Source organism: Ranitomeya variabilis, chromosome 5, assembly GCF_051348905.1.
Source record: "Ranitomeya variabilis isolate aRanVar5 chromosome 5, aRanVar5.hap1, whole genome shotgun sequence".
Taxonomy (NCBI): domain Eukaryota; kingdom Metazoa; phylum Chordata; class Amphibia; order Anura; family Dendrobatidae; genus Ranitomeya; species Ranitomeya variabilis.
The window spans coordinates 159747769-159769084 of NC_135236.1; the positions used below are offsets into that span (position 1 = coordinate 159747769).

A 21316-nucleotide genomic window follows, 5' to 3' on the forward strand; every position below is an offset into this window, starting at 1 on the left:
AAGTTTACAAAATTATTATTTTAGGGACCACCTCACATTTGAAGTGACTTTGAGGGGTCTGTATGACAGAAAATACCCCAAATTAACACTATTCTAAAAACTGCACCCCTCAAGATGCTCAAAACCACATTCAAGAAGTTTATTAACCCTTCAGGTGCTTCACAGGATATTGAGCTTGTCTCCTCCATCGTCACTTCATAAATTGGACATTCAGCCAAAACTTTACACTCTCCATTGTTTATGTTATACAAACAGATGTACAGTACAGACCAAAAGTTTGGACACACCTTCTCATTTAAAGATTTTTCTGTATTTTAATGACTATGAATATTGCACATTTACACTGAAGGCATCAAAACTATGAATTAACACATGTGGAATTATATACTTAACAAAAAAGTGTGAAACAACTGAAATTATGTCTTACATTCTAGGTTCTTTAAAGTAGCCACCTTTTGCTTTGAGACGTTCAGGAAACGCGGAGCTTTTGACACAGCGTTGAGCAGCATGCATGCGTCCAGATGTTACAGCATAGTGGAGGGGATTTCATGAAATCCTGTCTCCACTATGCAGTAAAAGACGCATGCGGCACACCCGAGAAAACTCACATGCGGCGCGTCTTTTAAGAACGCAGCATGTTCTTACATTGCAGAAAAAACTCATGGACAACGCAGGTGACCTGCCAGTGACCTCAGGTGCAGATTTGGTCAGGATTTTACCTGCATAAAATCCTGACCAAATCCTGAAGCAATCCTGAACGTGGACACGTTACCCTAAGGGTGTGTGTCCACTGTCAGTAAACGCTGCTTGTTTGACGCTGCGCAGAGCTGCAGCGTCAAACACGCAGCGTCCAAATGTTCCAGCATAGTGGAGGGGATTTTTGGAAATCCTGTGTCCACTATGCGTGGAAACCCGCACGCGGCGGGCCTGCGACTCCGGACATGCTGCACGTCTTTTCAGATCGCAGCATGTCCGTACACCTTGCGGGGAGGCAGCGTCCCCGCAAGGCATAACACAGGGCCCTATGGGAGGGGGGTGATGATCCCGGATGTGTACAGTTAACACATCCGGCATCATCGCGTCCCAGAAGGGGGCGGGGCTTAGCGCCGAGCGGCTTCGCCGCTCCAGCGATACTGCCGGCCGTCCTGAACGTGGACACGCAGCCTTACAGCTATGACAGCAACTGTTGACTAAGGGTATGAATACACAACATATTTTTCATATGTTCCCTGAATGTTTTTGCAGTGAAAAATGATGCATTTTACTATCCTAGCAAAGCGAAAGAGATTTCTGAAATTTTATGCACATGATGCTTTGTTTTCCTTCAAAATTTAAAGCAGTTTCAAATTTTTATCTTGTCAGTTCTTTACATTTTTGGAGCTGTTTTCACCTATTCAATTGACTGAGAAAAAAATGCATAAAAATGCATCAAAAAAGCACAAAAAACGTGCTCTCCATTGGGGAGAGTATAGGTAAGTATTATTGCTTGAAATATTTTACAATATTGGCAGCTATTTTTCTTGTAAAACACCTTTAGTTTTGCTATTACTGTGAATATGCTGAATAAAGCAAGGGTTTAATTGCTGTCTTAAATATAGTAGGGGCTATATATATTTTTTTATTATTATTGTTTTCATTAAATAGAAATGTATTTACAAATAATGTGCACACCCCATAGCAATGCAGTAATGTTACAGCTCCTTGTATAATTATGTAAGTGCTTATCATTCAAAACAACTAAAATATCAAGCGTCCAATTTACTAAATACCAGCACGGAACACTCGTAATTATTTGAAGAGGTAAGTACCACTCCATAGCAAGTTTAAAAACATGATTTCTATGTAATAGGAGAATACCATTATAGCGAGCTTGCTCAAGCCCTATTAATTATCTGTTCAGTGCTGTTTTGCTCGGTGAATGCAATCATGAAGAGAATGTCATAAATTAACATTATTATTATAACAATTGTGTCATTTTATTATAGAGAAATCTGTAGCATAGTGCATAAAAACAATTTTTACTCAACAATTAATATTTATTGCAGGGGGGTTGTCCTGAAAACACCTTTTTTTTTCTTTTTTGATCTATAAATCAGGCTTACTGTAAAATTAAATTAAAACCCAAAGAGCAATATTCGGCGTCCATATCGAACAGCTACTTATCAGGCATGGACACCGAACATAGACTTCACCAAGAAGTCAATGTTACTGTTCAGGCGCCGCACCTCGAACACTGGGTGTTTCTCACACTATCAAGTGCATGACAACGCGGCAAACACCGCTTATGATCTGCTGATATCTGTGCTCTAAATAAATAATAAAAAAAAAACCTGGCGTAGGTTCCTCTGTGTTTTTGAAAACCAGCCAGGCAAAACTCACAGCTGAGGGCTGCAACCCTCAGCTTTCAGCTCTAACTAGGCTGGTTATAAATAATAGAGAGGTCCCCACTCTGATTTTTTAAATTATTTAAATAAATCATTAAAAGAAACTGCGTGGAGACCCCCCATTTTTGACAACCCACCAAGCTAAAGCAGACAGCTGGGGGGCTGGTATCCTTTAGGCTGGTAAGAGGCCATGGACATTTGCCCTCCCCAGCCTAAAAATAGCAGCCAGCAATCATCAATTTTCCTATGATGCAAAAACTGAGTAAATACATTGTAAAATATGGAGAATGGTGTGCATGCTAAGTGTAATATAAGAATAATACTATATTACTTCCTTTTGTAAGAAATGATAGTCTCAAACATTCATTATCTACCATGATCATTTTTTTTTCTGAAAAATGAAGTCTACGTGTATGACTGGCTAGAGTCTTGGTAGTTCCATCAGCCAGCATAAAGTTATAAACAATTGTCTTTGATACTAAATTTGTTACAAATTCAGGATCTTCATTATTCCAATATGTCTCAGAAGAAACTTCACTACTGAAAGATTACTTATGACGTATAAATGCTTTTTTATGTAGAACTTAAACTAAGTAAATAGTTATAGGGTATTTAAAATAATTTGCAAATAATATGTTATTATAAAAAATATATATTTTTCTAGAGGTCTGTTTAGATGAAGCAACTGGCGGCACTAAATTAATATATATTTATACAACATTTTTATTTTATGCATTTAAAAACCTGTGTACCAAGGCAGACCACAGGAAATAATGCCCCCTGAACAATCAGTAATAGATCTACAATAGATCATTCATTGCCAATCTTCTTGGCAGCACAAGCCCTGTTTACACGAGAGATCATTTCACCCAATGAATGAAGGTTTTGCTCTTTCTTCGAGTGATCAGCAGCCTGTTTACACTGAGAAATTATCATGAATGAGCGTTCGGGCAATGGTTCATCAGATAATGTATGCTGCTCTGCAGTTCGTTCTTGCCATGAACTACATGGGAAATATTTATCTTCTATTTTTATAACATTTTTCAATATTTTAGACTTTAATTTAAATCCTTCAAAACCTAACACTTAGAGACTATTTAATGACTTTGACGTAACAAATTTGTTCTTCAGATCTCGCACACAACCATGTAAATTTGTGTTTGATTGTATTCTCTATTCCACATCCTAAAAGTACTTACCTTAAGAACTTGTTTAGATCTCCATGTTTCATATATTCAAACACCATGATAAGTGGATCGCCATCACCACACACACCATAAAACTTCACAATATGGTCATGCTGTAGGTTGGTAAGGAGTTCTGCTTCTCTTTGGAAGTCTTTACGTGCTGCCAATGTAGGGTCTTTCAAAGCCTATAAATACATAGATGAAAGACAAAAGTCCATTAATTGTTATGAATTTCAACTTTGTACATTGATGACCCATATTAATTACCTAAATTAAGAGTTACTTTTGGAAATCTGTTGAGCTCAAGATCTTCATCCTATATTATTATCTGAATGGTTTACAGATGTAGCATTTTTAAGCTGAACGTTATGAGAAATGTACATCACAGAATATCAAGATGCAGAATCTTAACACTTAAAGAGGTTGTCCAAGTTACAGTTTTCTGCATCATGAAATATCTCTGCACTTGACAAGTTACAAAATGCTACAAGTAAATAATGTATGACACATGAGGAGATAAATTCCTCAAGATGGCTTCAAGTTAAGAGTTTTTGAGTGGAACATCAGATCTCTGCAGAAAATGGTTGCTGTGGGACAAGCACTTATACAGCCATACCACTAATATATGCTGATTGGTTTCCTCTAAAGGAGTTAAATGCAGAAGTATGGGGAAGAAGAGGCAGCTAACCAGAAACCGATGCATCTGTTTTCCATGGCAGAGAGTCATCGCGCAGAGCAGCCTAAGCCTTGGCTGCAGGGGAGCATACTTGAAGACAATAATCCTCTAGTGATGAACATGTGAGTAAATGTAAAACTTCACATTTATTAGGAATAGATTAGGACACTGAATAGCGAAAACTTCGACTCCATATGAGACACCTGAGCAACCTATGCGTTTCCGTTGTCCATCGATGGAGGATCCTTTTCTTTAAGTATGCTTTCAAAGAGTGATCAAATTTGGACAAACCCTTCTGAGAATGCAATGGTTATCAGCTAATTACAATGGACTATAAATTCCAAGGTCACATTGTTAACCCCTTTCTGACCTCGGACGGGATAGTACGTTCGAGGTCAGAAGCCCCTCTTTGATGCGGGCTCCGGCGGTGAGCCTGCATCAAAGCCGGGACATGTCAGCTGTTTTGAATCGCTATCTGCCCGTGCCTACTAACTAGTTAAATGTGCTTGTCATACGCAGACAGCGGCATTTAACTACTGCATCCGGCCGGGCGGCCGGAAATGACGGCATCGCCGACCCCCGTCACATGATCGGAGGTCGGCAATGCTTCAGTATTGTAACCATAGAGGTCCTTGAGACCTCTATGATTACAGATCCCCGGCAGCTGTGAGCGCCACCCTGTGGTCGGCGCTCACAGCACACCTGATTTTCTGCTGCATAGCAGCGAACAGCAGATCGCTGCTATGTAGCAGAGGCGATCATGCTGTGCCTGCTTCTAGCCTCCCATGGAGGCTATTGAAGCATGGCAAAAGTAAAAAAAAGTTAAAAAAATGTGAAAAAAATAAAAAAAATATAAAAGTTTAAATCACCCCCCTTTCGCCCCAATCAAAATAAATCAATAATAAAAAATCAAACCTACACATATTTGGTATCACCGCATTCAGAATCGCCCGATCTATCAATAAAAAAAAGCATTAACCTGATCGCTAAACAGCATAGCGAGAAAAAAATTCGAAACGCCCGAATTACGTTTTTTTGGTCACCGCAACATTGCATTAAAATGCAATAACGGGCGATCAAAAGAACGTATCTGCACCAAAATGCTATCATTAAAAATGCCAGCTTGGCACGCAAAAAATAAGCCCTCAATCGACCCCAGATCATGAAAAATTGAGACACTACGAGTATCGGAAAATGGCACATTTTTTTTTTTTTTTAGCAAAGTTTGAAATTTTTTTCACCACTTAGGTAAAAAATAACCTGCTCATGTTAGGTGTCCATGAACTCGTAATGACCTGGAGAATCATAATAGCAGGTCAGTTTTAGCATTTAGTGAACCTAGCAAAAAAGCAAACAAAAAACAAGTGTGGGACTGCACTGTTTTTGCAATTTCACTGCACTTGGAATTTTTTTCCCGTTTACTAGTACACGACATGCTAAAACCAATGATGTCATTCAAAAGTACAACTCATCCCGCAAAAAATAAGCCCTCAGATGGCCAAATTGACAGAAAAATAAAAAAGTTATGGCTCTGGGAAGGAGGGGAGTGAAAAACGAACATGGAAAAACGAAAAATCCCAAGGTCATGAAGGGGTTAAATATACTGTATGTGAAAACTACCAAGCATATCAAACACTCTTTATGGCATTTCTTTCCTTGTATTAGGAAATAATTAGTGAGGATTGCCGATGCTCATTACTCGAGTTTGCCTATGGTGCTCAGGTATGCACCAAGTATCACGGGTGTTTGAGTGACATGTTCGAGTCAGCGCAGCCACAGGTTTTGAGGCTGTTAGACAGCCAGAAACATGCGGGATTGCACGAGTTTGTCAAGCAATCCCTGCACGTCTTGTGACTGTCTAACAGTCATGAAACATGTAGCCGCAGAGACTCGAACATGTCACTGGAGCATCTGTGATATTCGGTGCATCTCCGAGCACCCTAGGCAAACTCGAGTAACGAGCACTTGCGCTCATCACAATATATAATCGTTAATGGAATTTGTAGAGGCAATGTTATTTTCTAAATGGATTTTCCAGTTTTATATAGAGGTATATAAAGAAAAATAGCGGTAAAGCACCATATGTTCAGCCTGGTATCTTTTGATAAAACTGAAAAGAAGCTGAAAAATACCAAAAACCAAACTGCTTCTCTAGTTTAATTATAAACTAACATCAGTACAGTATTTTTAGGCCTAAAACAATTAGAAAATAAATGTGAAAAAAATTATTGTGGCAGATTTATATTATTATTTCAGGTCTTCTCTGATCTTGCTATATTTACTTTGATGAGACTATCAATCCTTTGGTAGACTTGTTCATATAATTATTGTGTGTACCCCTGGGGGAATCCCTTTTTTGCCTATTATGCCATTTCCATTTGTCATCTTGTTTTATTATTTGAACAGTTCAGAAGATACCATTGGTTCTTTATGTGCATAAGGTAATTTTGTGATGACACCTGAATTGTATCCTGATGAAAAATGGTTACTCATGGACTTTATTTGCAAGTGGATGGCTATTGAATAATGCATTGGATATTCTTTCCCTGTAAGTGGGGACATCGTCTTGATTTTTATTTACTATTGCTGTCTAACATTTTTACAGCATAAGGGTATGTGTTCACGCTCAGGGTTACATCTGGATTAGCTGCGGATTGAACACTGCGTACAGCTGCAGCGTTCAACCTGCAGCATCCAGATGTTACAGCATAGTGGAGGGGATTTTATGAAATCCCGTCTCCACTATGCGTGTGAACACGCATCTGGCGACCCTGTGTTTCCGGACAAGCGTCACGTCTTTTTATAATGCAGCATGTCTGTTTACCTTGCTGTGACGCTCCGTTGCCGCAAGGTAAATCACAGGGCCCTATGTGTGGGGTGCGATGATTACGGATGTGTACAATGAACACATCCGGAATCACCGTGCATACAGAAGGGGGAGGCGATTTGGGCGGAGCGGGTTTTCTGCTCCGTCCAAAGCGCCGTGATTACAGACCTTGGACACGCACCATAAAGGGGACAGTCAGGAGATGCACCCAATCTTTCACAATAATGCACCATGTTTGATAGATTTGGCACATTTATAACGCACAATAGATCTAACAAGTGCTTCCACTTGTTTCTGACAACTTGTTTTCTTTATCACAAATTACTAATAGATGGTTGAAAATAATTTTGGCAGAATTTTGGCACAATAAACAACAGAATTTTGGTGCAGCGGTAATAGTAAATGTACCTCAATGTAAATATGTAATATTTTACTATGTTTTGTTTACAGACCATTTCTTCACTGTCCTCATTGGGGCTCAAAATTTATATTCCCTATCAGTATGTCTTTGGAGTGTGGGAGGAAACTGGAGAACCTGGAAGAAACCCACACAAACACAGGGAGAACATACAAACTCCTTGCAGATGTTGTCCTTGAACCCAGGACCCCAGCGCTGCAAAGCAACAGTGCTAACCATTGAGCCACCATGTTGCCATATTATATAACAAGTCATAACATAGAGCATAATGTTACATTTTATAACTCTGGTATACAGGTGTTACATCAGCTTATTACCTAGTGTGCCTAGGCAGGAAAAATCTTAGTAGATAAGCCTAGCTACACATGTGATTAGCTTCATAGAAAAACTCATGAATACAGTACATACTGTATATTGTGTTGGGTACATGGATTTCTAATTCACGAAGGTGCACCCTTCTAGTGGCATAATAGCTTTTATAGATATCCTTTTTGTGGAATAATAAAAGTTATGTTTTAATTCTAGATAGTATCACATATAATGGATATCTGTTAGTTCAGTGATCTTTAATAGGATGCTGAAATAGAAAAAGCTGAAATAATTAAGTTCCCTTCACACTACTTGGGTCTCTAAATACTTCATTAGCCTCTGATTCATGCTGCCTGTGAGTCGGACGATGAATCAGCAGTCAGGTTCCCTTTAAATGTACATTTGGATTAGCATAGATTATTAATAATAATGTTTCTGGGGTCTGTATGTAACATCACTTTGAAAATAATCTTAATTGTACAATGCTAACAGTTTGTTTTCTGTGTAAATACAGCATTTAGGGAACAATGAATATATACATAAGACGCAGTAATTCATTTTTGATATTCCGCTCTATTTTCCTGCTGTGCTTAGTAGCTGATGGATGATATACAACTTTCAGATTAGTCACACAGGTGTAATTAGGTAAGACATATTGGTTTGTATACAGATTTTCTCTCAGCATTCTTTCTCTTTATAGTGGTTTTAAGATGGCAAAATTCTTCTTTTTTGTAATTAAGACATTATGATTTGTTTTTATGATGGATGAGAATCAGACCCGCACTATCATAGAATGTAAAACATCCCTGGAATAAGCTCCGTCCTAGCTTGGAAAAAACGATTCTCAGAAGAGTATGATCCAGATTTATTGTATTCATAATCTTAAAACCCATCGACTCCCTGAGTCTTATTTGGCAGTTTGTATTCTTCTTGGAATTGCTTTTTATTTCCATAAAAGTCTATGATATGCCAGAAACCCACACTTCACTAAGTATCATATTTTCGTGTAGTTTTATGCTGATTTGGATCATGATCTGTGAAAGTACATTTTTAATCCTAGCTTTAAATCTGTCAAGACTACATAAAGGGAGTTGATTTCTTTACAAACTTATTGCTTCAGGGCTTTGGAGTCTATTCTTTGCAACAGGGTAAGCAGTCCTTTCACTGGTTAAAGATGCTATTAAATCATATGTGAGATAAAAGTGTAAATTGTAGCGGTCACAGCGAAAATTCATTTATTTCCACTCATTGTCTGTTTAGTGAGCTGTGCATAGCACAATAAAGAATGTGATCGCCTTCATTTCTCACTATGACAATGAGGACAATTTTGAGGTCATATACTGTATTAAACGCATATACTGTATGAAGTATTTTTTGTTATTAATACAAATCCTTAATGTAGTGTTTGCAAGACTTAATGAAAGCAACCAGACTTTCCCAATACAGTTCCCACTTCATTATTGAGTTCTTCAATGGATCATTTGTGACTATGTAGACCAAGAAGGCTCTTTATGCTCTTGTGAATATCCACCTGCAGTCACCTTTTTTAAGAGTTCAGCCATCATTCTGCATTAGGGATAAAAAGAAGTCTGCACCGCAGTGTATTGTGGAAGCTAAAAAAATATATATTTCAACATACAGATTTATGCATATACTATATAATTCCAGTTTCAGCAGAACAATTCCTTGAAATAAATCTATACTTTTCACCTTAGGCTTTGAACACATCTACATTTCATTCTCATTAGGAGGTTCGTTTGCAGATGAAATAGTATTTTTGGGAATTATATTGGTACATGCTACAATATTTTTCCTGTCTAAATGATAGACACCTTGGCCAGGCTGGGACTGGCTATGGACATTTTTGCATTGGTCACTTCAATTTGCTATTCTCCAGATTGGCTTTTGCAGGTGGCCTGGAGTGCCTTGCTGTCATCATCTCCCAAGGCTTTATAAGGCCCTGGTGAAGGCACATTTGTGTCATGGTATTGAAACTCTAAAGTTTGTTTGTTGTTTGGAGTGTTCAACCATTTTTCCATATTGTCTACTCATCATGCAAAGCCTCTGTTCTGCATACCCTCAATCTTGCTGGTTAACCCTCTGCAAAGCAATCTCCTAGATTAACTCATCGTTTGTAGTGATCTAATAAACTGTTGTTGGACTCTAATCATACAGTGAAGTCATCCTTGAAAATTCACCTGTGGTTCCTCTGCTTTCCTCTGTGTGCTGCCCCAGACATTTCCCTCTTTGTCTGCCCTACAGGTATGGTTCCAGAAATCATTCCTCCAAGTCCCCTCCAGCCATGTGCACCAACACCTTAGGTCCATGTGCCCACCTGAACCTGCAACTTTATTAATCCATCTCAACAGGTGAGTCTAACAGCTAGACTCCACTATGTCATTTGGTTCCTTAGGAAACTGATGGTGTCCATCATGGGATGGATTTGTCACAGCAACTGCTCTATTTGACCAATAGTAAAGAAGGCCTACCCAAAAATGTACCTACCCTTCATTTTTTAAATTACACCCTAATATTTTAACATTTTATTATTTCTAGAACTGGTCACCATGTTGAGAGGGAACAGGCTAGGGTACCAACTCTCTTACTTATCCCGGGTGCTGACCCCACAGTGTGTATTCCATAGTTCCACAGTACTAGTAGCCTTGATTTGACAACACTTTGTGTCTTGTCTTATGTACTATTTTTGAGAATCAGCATTATCTCAAAGATTGAGGATTACGCATGTGAATATAGTACAGTTTAATGGGACTTGCTGATTGCAGTTCAAAATCTTAAATAGAAATATGAAAAAAACCAAGGCATAATACAATCCATAATTGAGAAGTATTTAGTTTACCATGTAACAGGAAGCAGAATGACAAGAAAGCCGCGGGTAATTGCAAGGTTCATTTTTGCTATTGTTTAGAATCTCTTGATGTGTCATTTCCAATATGGGATCTCTGTGAAGCTTGTAATTTAATAAACAAAAGATCAATAACTTTTTGTGCTGTAAGTAAGAAAGCTGACTGGCAAGCAGTTCCTTTTAATTATTAATCATTGTATGGAACTGGGAGCCCTAATGACAGCAGCATGCCATACACATCTAGCAGGGCAACGGCCGTGAAATGCAAAATAAAGACGGTTCTTATTACACAGAGGAGCTGGTGTGATAGTGATTAGACAGAGATGAGCATCCGAGGGATGGAAACATCAGTCAGCATTGTTAATCTAAAGATTCCCTGCTATGAATAATAACTTCAGAACATCAGTTTTCTGGCGTCAATCAGGCTCAAACTGCAAATACTAGGTTTCATGTGGTCCCATAGCAAAGGCTAGAGCACTGCCGTGAGGATCGCACACGAGAGATGGGACATGATCAGAGCACAGTTATGCCCCTCAAGACTGTTCATGGCTTTCACATGGAGTACTGGGCCAATTGTGTATGCGTCTATACCAGAATATAGAAAGTCTATGTCTATCTTTGTACAAGCTTCTTTCACGGTTTACATTTCTATTATCTATTTTTTGTGAAGTTACTATTATTACACATTTAGAATGTGCATTTTATTTATGCATTGTATTTTTTTATCACAGCTTTTTTCCCCCTTTTATATCTTTTTACTGTATATGGGCTCCTGTGATTGTTAGTGTTGCTAAATATAACTGGTTTCAATAAGCTCTGTGAACGTCATGTGAACCCAAGATATAAATTTGGTTTTACGAAATCCCCATTAATAGCGTTACATTAATTTAACGTAATGAATGTACTGATTGAACAGCTTGACCTTTATTCCTAGTTTATTTATGTGAGACATTTCTGATGTTTTTTCCTGATATGTAAAGACGTTTGTTTGATCACGGACACATCTTTTGATTTGACAGCTTCTGAAACTCCTCATAAATAGCAGATAACGCAGGGGTATTTTTTTGATAGTCTTCTGTTTATGTCCTGCTAAAGAATAGGATAAATCCTGTGTTTTGTATAAAAAAAGTAGGGTTCAACATGCTAGGATCATGCTTCATCCTATTTTTAATCCTTTTCTGATGCAGGGCGTACAAGTACATGCTACATTGAATGAAAGTACACGGATCAGGCTTAAGAGCTAAACTCACTTCATTCAAGGCTAATGCCATGCATGTCTAAACGATAAAAATAAAAAAATAATTAACCAGTATGGTAAACCAAAAGGTGGCTTTTTTGGTCAAAAACATTGTATGTTTCCTAAAACATAAATAAAAGCTCACCAAGCAAAAAAAAAAAACAAACAAAGCAAGCCCTCATACAATCATGAAGATCCATTGACAAATAAATAGAAAAGTTTGACTGGCATAAATGTTTTAGAAAGTCACAAACTTTAGGCGCAACCTTACACCTACATTTTGCAATGGATGAAGATGGATTGGGTATGGAGCATGGTGAGGGTGGAATGCTACAGCTCGTCTAATTTCATGATGGGCTGTGGCACTCTATATCACCTGAAATATTACTCCAGTACCTAACTGGAGAGAGATTTATTGTGTGGTGCATGACACTTTTCAGATACTACAGATTCATGAAGAGGCGTACACCTCTTCATGAATATGGAGCATCTGACTCCATCAAGCCCCCTTATTAAGACCGGTGTGAACATTACCAGTCTTGATGAAGGGAAAAAAGTTAGTAGTTCCAGCTCCTTTTAAAATTTCCAATTCTTTATTTTTCCATTAAAAATGCAAAGTCCTTGTGCAAAGTGGATGTAGTTACAGTGGATACAGAAAAACAAGCAACGCGTTTCGATCTAATATGATCTTTTTCACAGCTTGCATTTTTTATGGAAAAATAAAGAATTGGAAATTTTAAAAGGAGCTGGAACTACTAACTTTTTTCACATATTGGATTGAAGACACGTTGGGTCAGGACGGGTTCCGTGCACCTGTGAAGCGAATCGGTGAGCTGGCTGAGGCTTCGCCTCATATCTATTTATTTACTTCATCTTGATGAAGGGAGCCAATAGTGTAAAGATCAAACCAGGCTCTCTCCTCTTCCGTTCATCCATGCTCCAGTAGTGTGTTAGACCTTTGGATACATGTCCATTATGTAACACAGGGACAGACATACTATTAGTGCAGCCTGTGCAGCCACACAGGAGCCCAATTAGTACAAGGGCCCACTTCAGCTTTAAAATAAGTAGAATTGTACATTGTAGTGAGCTATTGGACTGGAAAGGTTCAAATTTATGTTCTTGTACAGGAGCCCTGCCTGTGTCCACCCCTGATATCAACAAAGATCCTTCTACACTTCTAACATCGGAAACTACAATAATAATGTAGGGCTGGCATTACCAATGCAGTTTATGGCTTTTAAAAACTGAGTGCCCTGCCGGGAATAGGGGCCCTTGGTAACTCACAGTTTACCCCACTCTCCTGTCATGCCAGCGTTGCATGGTTGCATCAGCTATAGTATGCCCAAATATGTAAATTTGTTTTAGACATAATACATTTTTTGTGCAAGCACTGACCACATTTTACATTCCCTAGAGCAATGATTTCTTTGTGATACTTTTAAGGAAAACCGTTTTTTAGTGTCCGACACTATATAAAGGAGGGCTTTCCTACATAGCTATTATTAAAGATTTAAACCTTAATATCTTACTGCCTTTCCTTTAGCTTATGTTTCAATAGTTGGAATAGAAAACCAACATTGCAAAACTACTGAGGCATATCTTTATTTAGTGAAATGGACGCTGAAACTTCTTCAAGCAGAAGTGATCTTTATTGTTGCCCATCCAAACACCAAGCTTATTCTTGCCTCACATAATCCTTAAAATTGTCCAATTATAGATCTGGAATAAGGTCTATAAGATGATAAACACATCTTGCAGTATCACAAAAGCTAAGAAAGGTACTTGCACTTAAGCTGGGACACGGTACTGAAAGAAATGTGGTTCTATTCTGCAATCCTGACTTAAAAGAAAAATTGATTATGTTCAGTTATCTGTGTATTTTAGTCTACTACACATTAGATAAAAATCTAGCGAAATGGTCACTTTCGGGCCACAATGAATGATCATCGGCCGGTCAATCGATGTACAACAAAAGAATGTTCGCAATCTTTCAAGACAATGGACATGTTGGATATTTTTGTCCTATAATTAGCATTGGCTGAATCATCTGCCCAAAAAATCTAATAACAGCTGATGAACTCTGTTATCTGTTTATACCATAGATGATTGACTATTTTCAGATAATGTGTACGTGGACCTTAAGTAGAGAACTACGATGAATCAGCAGGTCCTGCCTGGTGCACCCATTAATTAATTTTAATGCCACAGTAGGTACTGCTATATCATTTCCATGTTCCTGGAGGAGCAAACTATTGCATTGAGCATTTGAACGATTTTAGATACCTAAATGTATTGTAATGGTTATTATTTATATGTTTTTTTACTTTTGGCTAATCAGACCTATTCTTTCTTTGAAAAACTTTTGTCCACCTTTGTTTCAATAGGTTGAAAATGGAAAAAAAGTTAATTACCTGTTCTAGCATGGCCAATAATATTTAGAAAAATGATAGCTACAAGTTTCAGATGGGAAATCATCCATCCCTGTCATACATAGACTATTAGTTCTAGTCCATTTATACCTTTATATTGTTGACATTAGAACATTTATTTCAAGTACATTTTTATGTGTTTCTCTTTTGCTATTTTAAGGTATAATGGAACACTGAATTTTGGTGTTTTGTTTTGTTGTGCTCTTACTTTCTACAAAATTGTTAGGGAAAAATTATTATAATTTATGTTTTCTACATAGAAAAATAGGCTCTAGAGTAAAAACAAAATCATTTGCTTCCTTCATTAGTGTTCTACAGACGTGAATGACTCACAATGTCACAGTTTTAATCTTGCTAGTAAAATAAGACTAGAAAAGCAATAATGGTGATATTTATTATTACTATTATTTTTATTAACATTATTCCTCACTCTTTATACTACGTTATTAAAAATTATGACCTAATTTTGCATTATTTAATCTCTATCAGCTTTTAGGTCGCAAACAATCCTATTTTGAATTATAATGCATATTGTATAATGTATGGCAATGAATTTGTGCAAGTTGGCATTAAGACCCAAAAGCTTTTGCTTTGCTTTTTTATTATTTCAATGACAACTTGGATTTTTACGCACTTTGGGAGTTTAGAATTTAAAGACCCTTATCCAATGGTGGCCTAAAATGGGGACCACAGAGAGCTGAAAGGAAATAGAGGTCTCAGACATTATGAAGTCTGTGTAAGTGTCTTTGTTTTAAAATGTAATGCCATGTGTGTTTTGCACTTAAGTCTTTCTTTTCTCTCTGCTAACATTAATGAATTGGACAAGTGGCTCAATGAAAACTTGTCATAAAACATGACTCGAAAAACGTGAGTCTAAGCCCGTAATTAAGGGATGCCGGCAATAATTGGAACTGGTTTGCCCTTCCTTTAGAATATTGTAATTAGCTTGTCTCAATGAATGACTCAGAAGGTTGTATCAGGCAGCAGTGGAGAAATTACTTTAATAGTGGTCATAGGACTCATCAAACAGATTACTTATTGGGAATACATTTTCAGGATTCCTCAGTTGTAGTTCTTTTTATAGCCAGTGTTTCCCACAACACAATAATAATATACTATAATTACAATGCCCATATAGGACAAACAGGATATGGTAAATTACTTATATGTATTGAATGAAATTCCATAACTAATATAGCATATATACTCGAGTATAAGCCGACCCGAGTATAACCTGAGACCCCTAATCTTGCCACAAAAAAATGGAAAAACTTAATGACTCGAGTATAAGCCTAGGGTGGGAAATGCAGCAGCTACTGGTAAATTTCAAAAATAAAAATAGATACCAATAAAAGTTAAATTAATTGAGACATCAGTAGGTTAAATGTTTTTTAATATCCATATTGAATCAGGAGCCCCATATAATGCTCCATAAAGTTCATGATGGGCCCCATAAGATGCTTCATAATAAAATATGACACATATAATGCTCCATAAAGTTTATGATGGGCCCCATAACATGCTTCATAATAAAATATGACACATATAATGCTCCATAAAGTTTATGATGGGCCCCATAAGATGCTCCATAGAAAATGTGCCCCATATAATACTGCACAAAGGTTGATTATGGCTCCATAAGATGCTCCATAGAAACATTTGCCCCATATAATGCTGCATTAAGGTTGATTATGGCCCCATAAGATGCTCCATAGAAAATGTGCCCCATATGATGCTGCATAAAGGTTGATTATGGCCCCATAAGATGCTCTATAGAAACATTTGCCCCATATAATGCTGATGCATTAACGTTGATTATGGCCCCATAAGATGCTCCATAGAAACATTTGTCCCATATGCTGCTGCGATTAAAAAATAATATGACACACTCACCTCTTGTCCTGAGCAGGCGGGGACACCGGCACTTGCTATATTCACCAGTCCCGTTCTACCACGGTGTGCCACTCTGTCTTCCGTCTCTCTGCAGTGACTGTTCAGGCAGAGGGCGTTGCACACACTAAACACGTCATCATGCCCTCTGACCTGAACGTCACAGCCAGAGGATGCGGAAGACGGAGTGGCACATGACGGTGGAACGGGGACAGGTGAATATCGCAATGTTCCCCTCCCCCATTATACTCACCCTCCAGGCGCGGTCCCTGCTTCTCCGATGCGATGGCGCCTGCAGCTTGTTCCTGTGTTTAGCTGTCACTGGTACCAGTATGCGGCCATATTAATTACTTTAATGAGCGGTACCACGTGACCGCTGAACACAGGAAGAGCTGCGAGCGCCGGAGAAGCAGGGACATGCAGAGACGCGCTGGGAACAGGTGAATATGATGGACAGCTGCTGCTTCCCCTCCCCTGCCAACCCCCAGGGACAATGACTTGAGTATAAGCTGAGAGGGGCACTTTCAGCCTAAAAAATGGGCTGACAATCTCGGCTTATACTCGAGTATATACAATATATTTACTGTATAACATATTAAAGCATTTTATGTTATTGTAGAAGATATTTGTTTTTATATCTTAACACAATCTATTAGGAAAACCTAAAAATCCTTATTCCATAATTTAATATTAATGGTATTCTACTGTCAACAAGAGGATATTTTAAGGAGTTGTTGAAGATTAGAATAAACATGTGTCCCAATTATTCAAGTCCGGCATCAGCCGCTCCTGATTTATTGAGAGGTGCGTACTTCTTCAAAAACCAGGAGCACCTAAATGAGTTATAAATCTCCATATCCTTTGCAACAAATCTCACTCCAGTCCCTGACTGGAGTAAGATTTCTGCTGTAAGGTACGCCACAGCTCATCATTAATTAGATGATCTATGTCGTGACAATCGCGTTCTGCCCCAATTGCACCTCAGCTCCAGCTGCTTTAGATGCAGTACTGTCGTGCCTTGTGCTGGATGGTACAATCTGGCTCTAGTTAGCTCCAATCACCCACACTCAGCAAACAATGCTAGGGAAGGGGATCAATTAGGAGCTTTCATCAGATTACATACACACATCCACACATACACGGCCAAGCAAACCTTTTATAGCTGGATCATTCCATGACCTTCCCAGTGGTCCAATCAGGACCGCTTCAGGACCTAAGCATGTGACCCCCAACCTCCAATGAGAGGTTGTCCCAGGGGCATGCTCAGTTGACAAAAAACAGGACTTAGTCCCTGGAGCATCTGCTCACCGCTGATTAATGCTGGTTACAATAGCTGAGCCTGGGATGGCAGCAGTAACCAGACGCTCAGTACCAGCCTGAGCAAGATGCTGGGACCGTTATCTCTGCTGAGCAGGCTCCTCTGCTGCTGTGGAAGAATGGAAGACCACAGAGGACATGGTTCGAGTTTCCCCCTGTGCAGTGGTGGGAGCTCGACACCTAACAACTTGTTTTTATTATTTTTTTCTTACCTTGACAGCTACAAGCATCTTGTCTTTGGTTGGGCTGAGGTTGTAGCACTCTGCAAGGAACACTTTTCCAAAAGCTCCTTCACCAAGTTCCCTCTTCAGAACAATGTCTCTCCTTTTAATGTACTGCACATCTGAATGAGAAAAGCAAAAACACATGCTAAAGTTTCAGATAAATGAGCACAGACTGTTTTCAGACTACAATGCAAGATAAGCTTTTGAACTAATCTCTAGCAGATTTATTTTGCATAATTAACTCAAAAATGTGAGCATGTTATGTGACCATTTCATTTTAAATTGTATAGAGATGTGTCTAATGATTTCACTTTAGCTGATGGTAGGTAAGTCGCAAGTAGAATGTGAAGTGTGTGTTATATAGTAAATAATGGCATCACAGGCCAAGTAGAGTGCGTCTTGTGTCATGGGTGCAAAACCTTAAAGGGAACCTGTTAGCTTACTCATGCTGCTCAAACCCCAGGCAGCATAAATGAGAGGCTGGCTGTATGATTGTGCCATGAATATTCTTCTCTGAAATGCGCCAGGTGATTGACTGGACTGTCGCTGTGGGAGAGACCTGTCAATCACCTCTATTAATATTGGGAAATGTATTTCCTTTAATCTTTACACAAGTCTTCGAAAAAAGAAGGTTTTCTAAATTTATAGTCAATGATCTAAAGTAAGATCAACAAATCAACAAGCACATACCGGCATGCTCACCCTGAACTTCATATGAATATTTTTGAAAGGGTAATCAAATCACACAAACTGATGATCTAGCCATAGTAGTATCTTACTTGTTCTGGCGATCGATGGATGTGAACACATGGATTGGAGCTACAAAGCCCATTCCATTCAACATGTAGCCACCATTGCTTGATATAGAATAATTTCTACTATTCTTTTGAAAAAGTTCCATCCTTATGCCTAGGAGTGGCAATATACATTGAATTAAGTGCTTTGAAGCTCTATTTTATGTATTTACATCCAGTGGCAATAGGAGCAAACAACAGGTGATCGGACACAACCAGACTTTTTAAGCATTCCAGTGTCTCACAATATAAATTAAATCTATAATTGCAGCATGCAAAGAAAGAAAACACACTACAGATTGGGTTGCAACTAAAAGACACTCAAAGTAGTTCTCTGTAGCTTTATAGCATGAAGACATGAAATATATGAAATTTGAATTGCACTACTGATCTAGAAAATAGGAAAATATGAGAATACTTGGAGCATAAATTAGCCAATTTATGTATACCCAGCAGCCACGATAAGGTGATTTTCTTTGCTGGGAACCTATGCTAATGTGAATACTCTCCTAGGCTGAAGCCTACATTTATATGAGTAAGGAGGTTCCTGCCTTCATTAACACTGATGCAATGTTTAGCCATACAGAATATAAATATATAGTCAGAACAACACGTTTTTAGTTTTTATGTACATTTATACACACACATCTTTACATAGAAATTCTTGCAATTGAAGAATAGAAAACTTACTGTACCGCACAGCAAAAACGTACTTGTAGTAGAAACACAACTTTCATTTATCTGAAAATATTAGCATTCCTAGGCTTGAAGCTAACTACACAGCAGCAGATTTCTGAGCTAGAATAATGGAACAATACATCTGGGCAATTACTGCGCTGACATTTTGCTTATTCGTAACAGCTGCGTGATGTCAACTTGCCTGCAAGTTTCCTATTAACTTTTGTATATAATGTATTTACTTGCTACTTTTGTGTCTGGACTTTTCTATCTGTCCAAAGTTTTTTTGTATCCAGTGAAGCATAATGATTTTAACATCAATTGCGGTGGGCATGGGATCAAACAATATCAAACTTTTTTTAAAATCTAATACATTCTCCTAAACATATATATGACCCCTGTTTTCCATCATAATGGAAATCTGCTGTTGCAGTTGTCAGAGATGGCTCTGAAAAAAAAGTATAGTACATAGAAGCTGGAATATGTAACATTAGTTATATGAGCATTATGGGGTCCGCAACAGTGCAATTGCAAAAAACTACTTTGAGCCCATTAGACAAATTTTTTTTCCATGGCCCAAATTTCAGCTCTTCAACCCAAGTTCATCTTTACTTTTAACTTGCTAAGAGCTGGAACCCATTGGTGAATCCTCCAACCCGGGCTAACCGATGTGAAATTTCAGCTCTGCTCAGCAGACGCCTTCAATATTCAACCATTGGTTTAAAGTACACACATAAAGCATCATTCAACCATCTTTTTCTCACAGACCTGTTTTTCATGGATAGAACTTGTCTCCATTATAACCTATGGAGCTGTTCACATATCAATGTTTTGTTGTGGATCATGTTACCCACCCCAAAAAACAGACACATGTCCATTTTTAATCCATGCCAGAAAAAAAATCCATACAATTCTATGTGAATATGACAATAATGTAAAGTACACGGAGGGAAACTGTGTGCTATCCATGCGTTATACATGATTAACATTGCTATATATAGAAGTTTTGTAATGTATCTCTTTTTTTACTAACAAAATACTGATGGTTCACAGGTATAAATCAGAACCAAAACTCTGATGAACAAAGGTTCAAGTTTTTACGTACAAGAAAAATCTTGGACATCTGAAAGAGGCTTAGTATTTAGGGTACAGTTATACTGCACGATTATTGGGAAAAAAGTTCTAGGATCGATCATTTTAGGATAATTGTGCAAACAGGCTGCCAAGTAACTGATGAGTAAGGAAAAATGCTTCTTCAAAAAGTGAAATGATCTTTTAGTTGGTTTAAAAAAAATCGTAAAAAGTAGTTTAATCTAAGAAAAAGCAATCACCAAAACAAGGACTCATCCACATCCATAAGGATCAGTGCACTAAAAAAAACAAACAAACAACATAAATGAAAATAGCACAATTGTCAATTTTGTTCTTCCCACGTCACATAAGCCTTTTTGGTGTTTCGTTATTTTAATTTTATGTATACCGAAATCCTACCAATAAAATCTAGTTCCTCTGTTCATTCCAAAAAAGACAAGGCCTTACACAGATCAATAAACAAATATATATATATATATATATATATATATATATATATATATATATATATATATATATACATTATATACACTGCTCAAACAAATAAAGGGTACATTCAAATAACACATCCTAGATCTGAATGAATGAAATATTCTCATTGAATACTTTGTTCTGTACAAAGTTGAATGTGCTAACAACAAAATCACACAAAAATTATCAAAGGAAATCATTTGTTTTAACCGATGGAGGCCTGGATTTGGAATGATACTCAAAATCAAAGTGGAAAATCAAATTACAGGCTGATCCAACTTCAGTAGAAATGCCCGAAAACAAGGAAATGATGCTCAGTATTGTGTGTGTGGCCTCAACGTGCCTGCATGACACTCATACAATGCCTGGGCATGCTCCTGATGAGGCAGTGGATGGTCTCCTGAGGGATCTCCTCCCAGACCTGGACTAAAGCATCTGCCAACTCCTGGACAGTCTGTGGTGCAATGTGACTTTGGTGGATGGTGCGAGACATGATATCCCAGATCTGTTCAATCGG

At 38.0% G+C, this 21316-nt stretch overlaps 1 protein-coding gene across 4 annotated transcripts in view; it reads right to left on the minus strand.

Moving 5' to 3' along the window:
* The window catches only part of NTRK3 (neurotrophic receptor tyrosine kinase 3), a 1046838-nt gene that overhangs the window by 146297 nt on the left and 879225 nt on the right, over nucleotides 1–21316 (minus strand). For all 4 annotated transcript variants that reach the window (XM_077263445.1, XM_077263443.1, XM_077263444.1 and 1 more), the window contains exons 14-15: nucleotides 17753–17883; nucleotides 3584–3756 (exon numbers count right to left, since the gene is read on the minus strand). In XM_077263445.1, the coding sequence (XP_077119560.1) occupies nucleotides 3584–3756; nucleotides 17753–17883 (304 nt within the window). The remainder of the gene's footprint in view (nucleotides 1–3583; nucleotides 3757–17752; nucleotides 17884–21316) is intronic.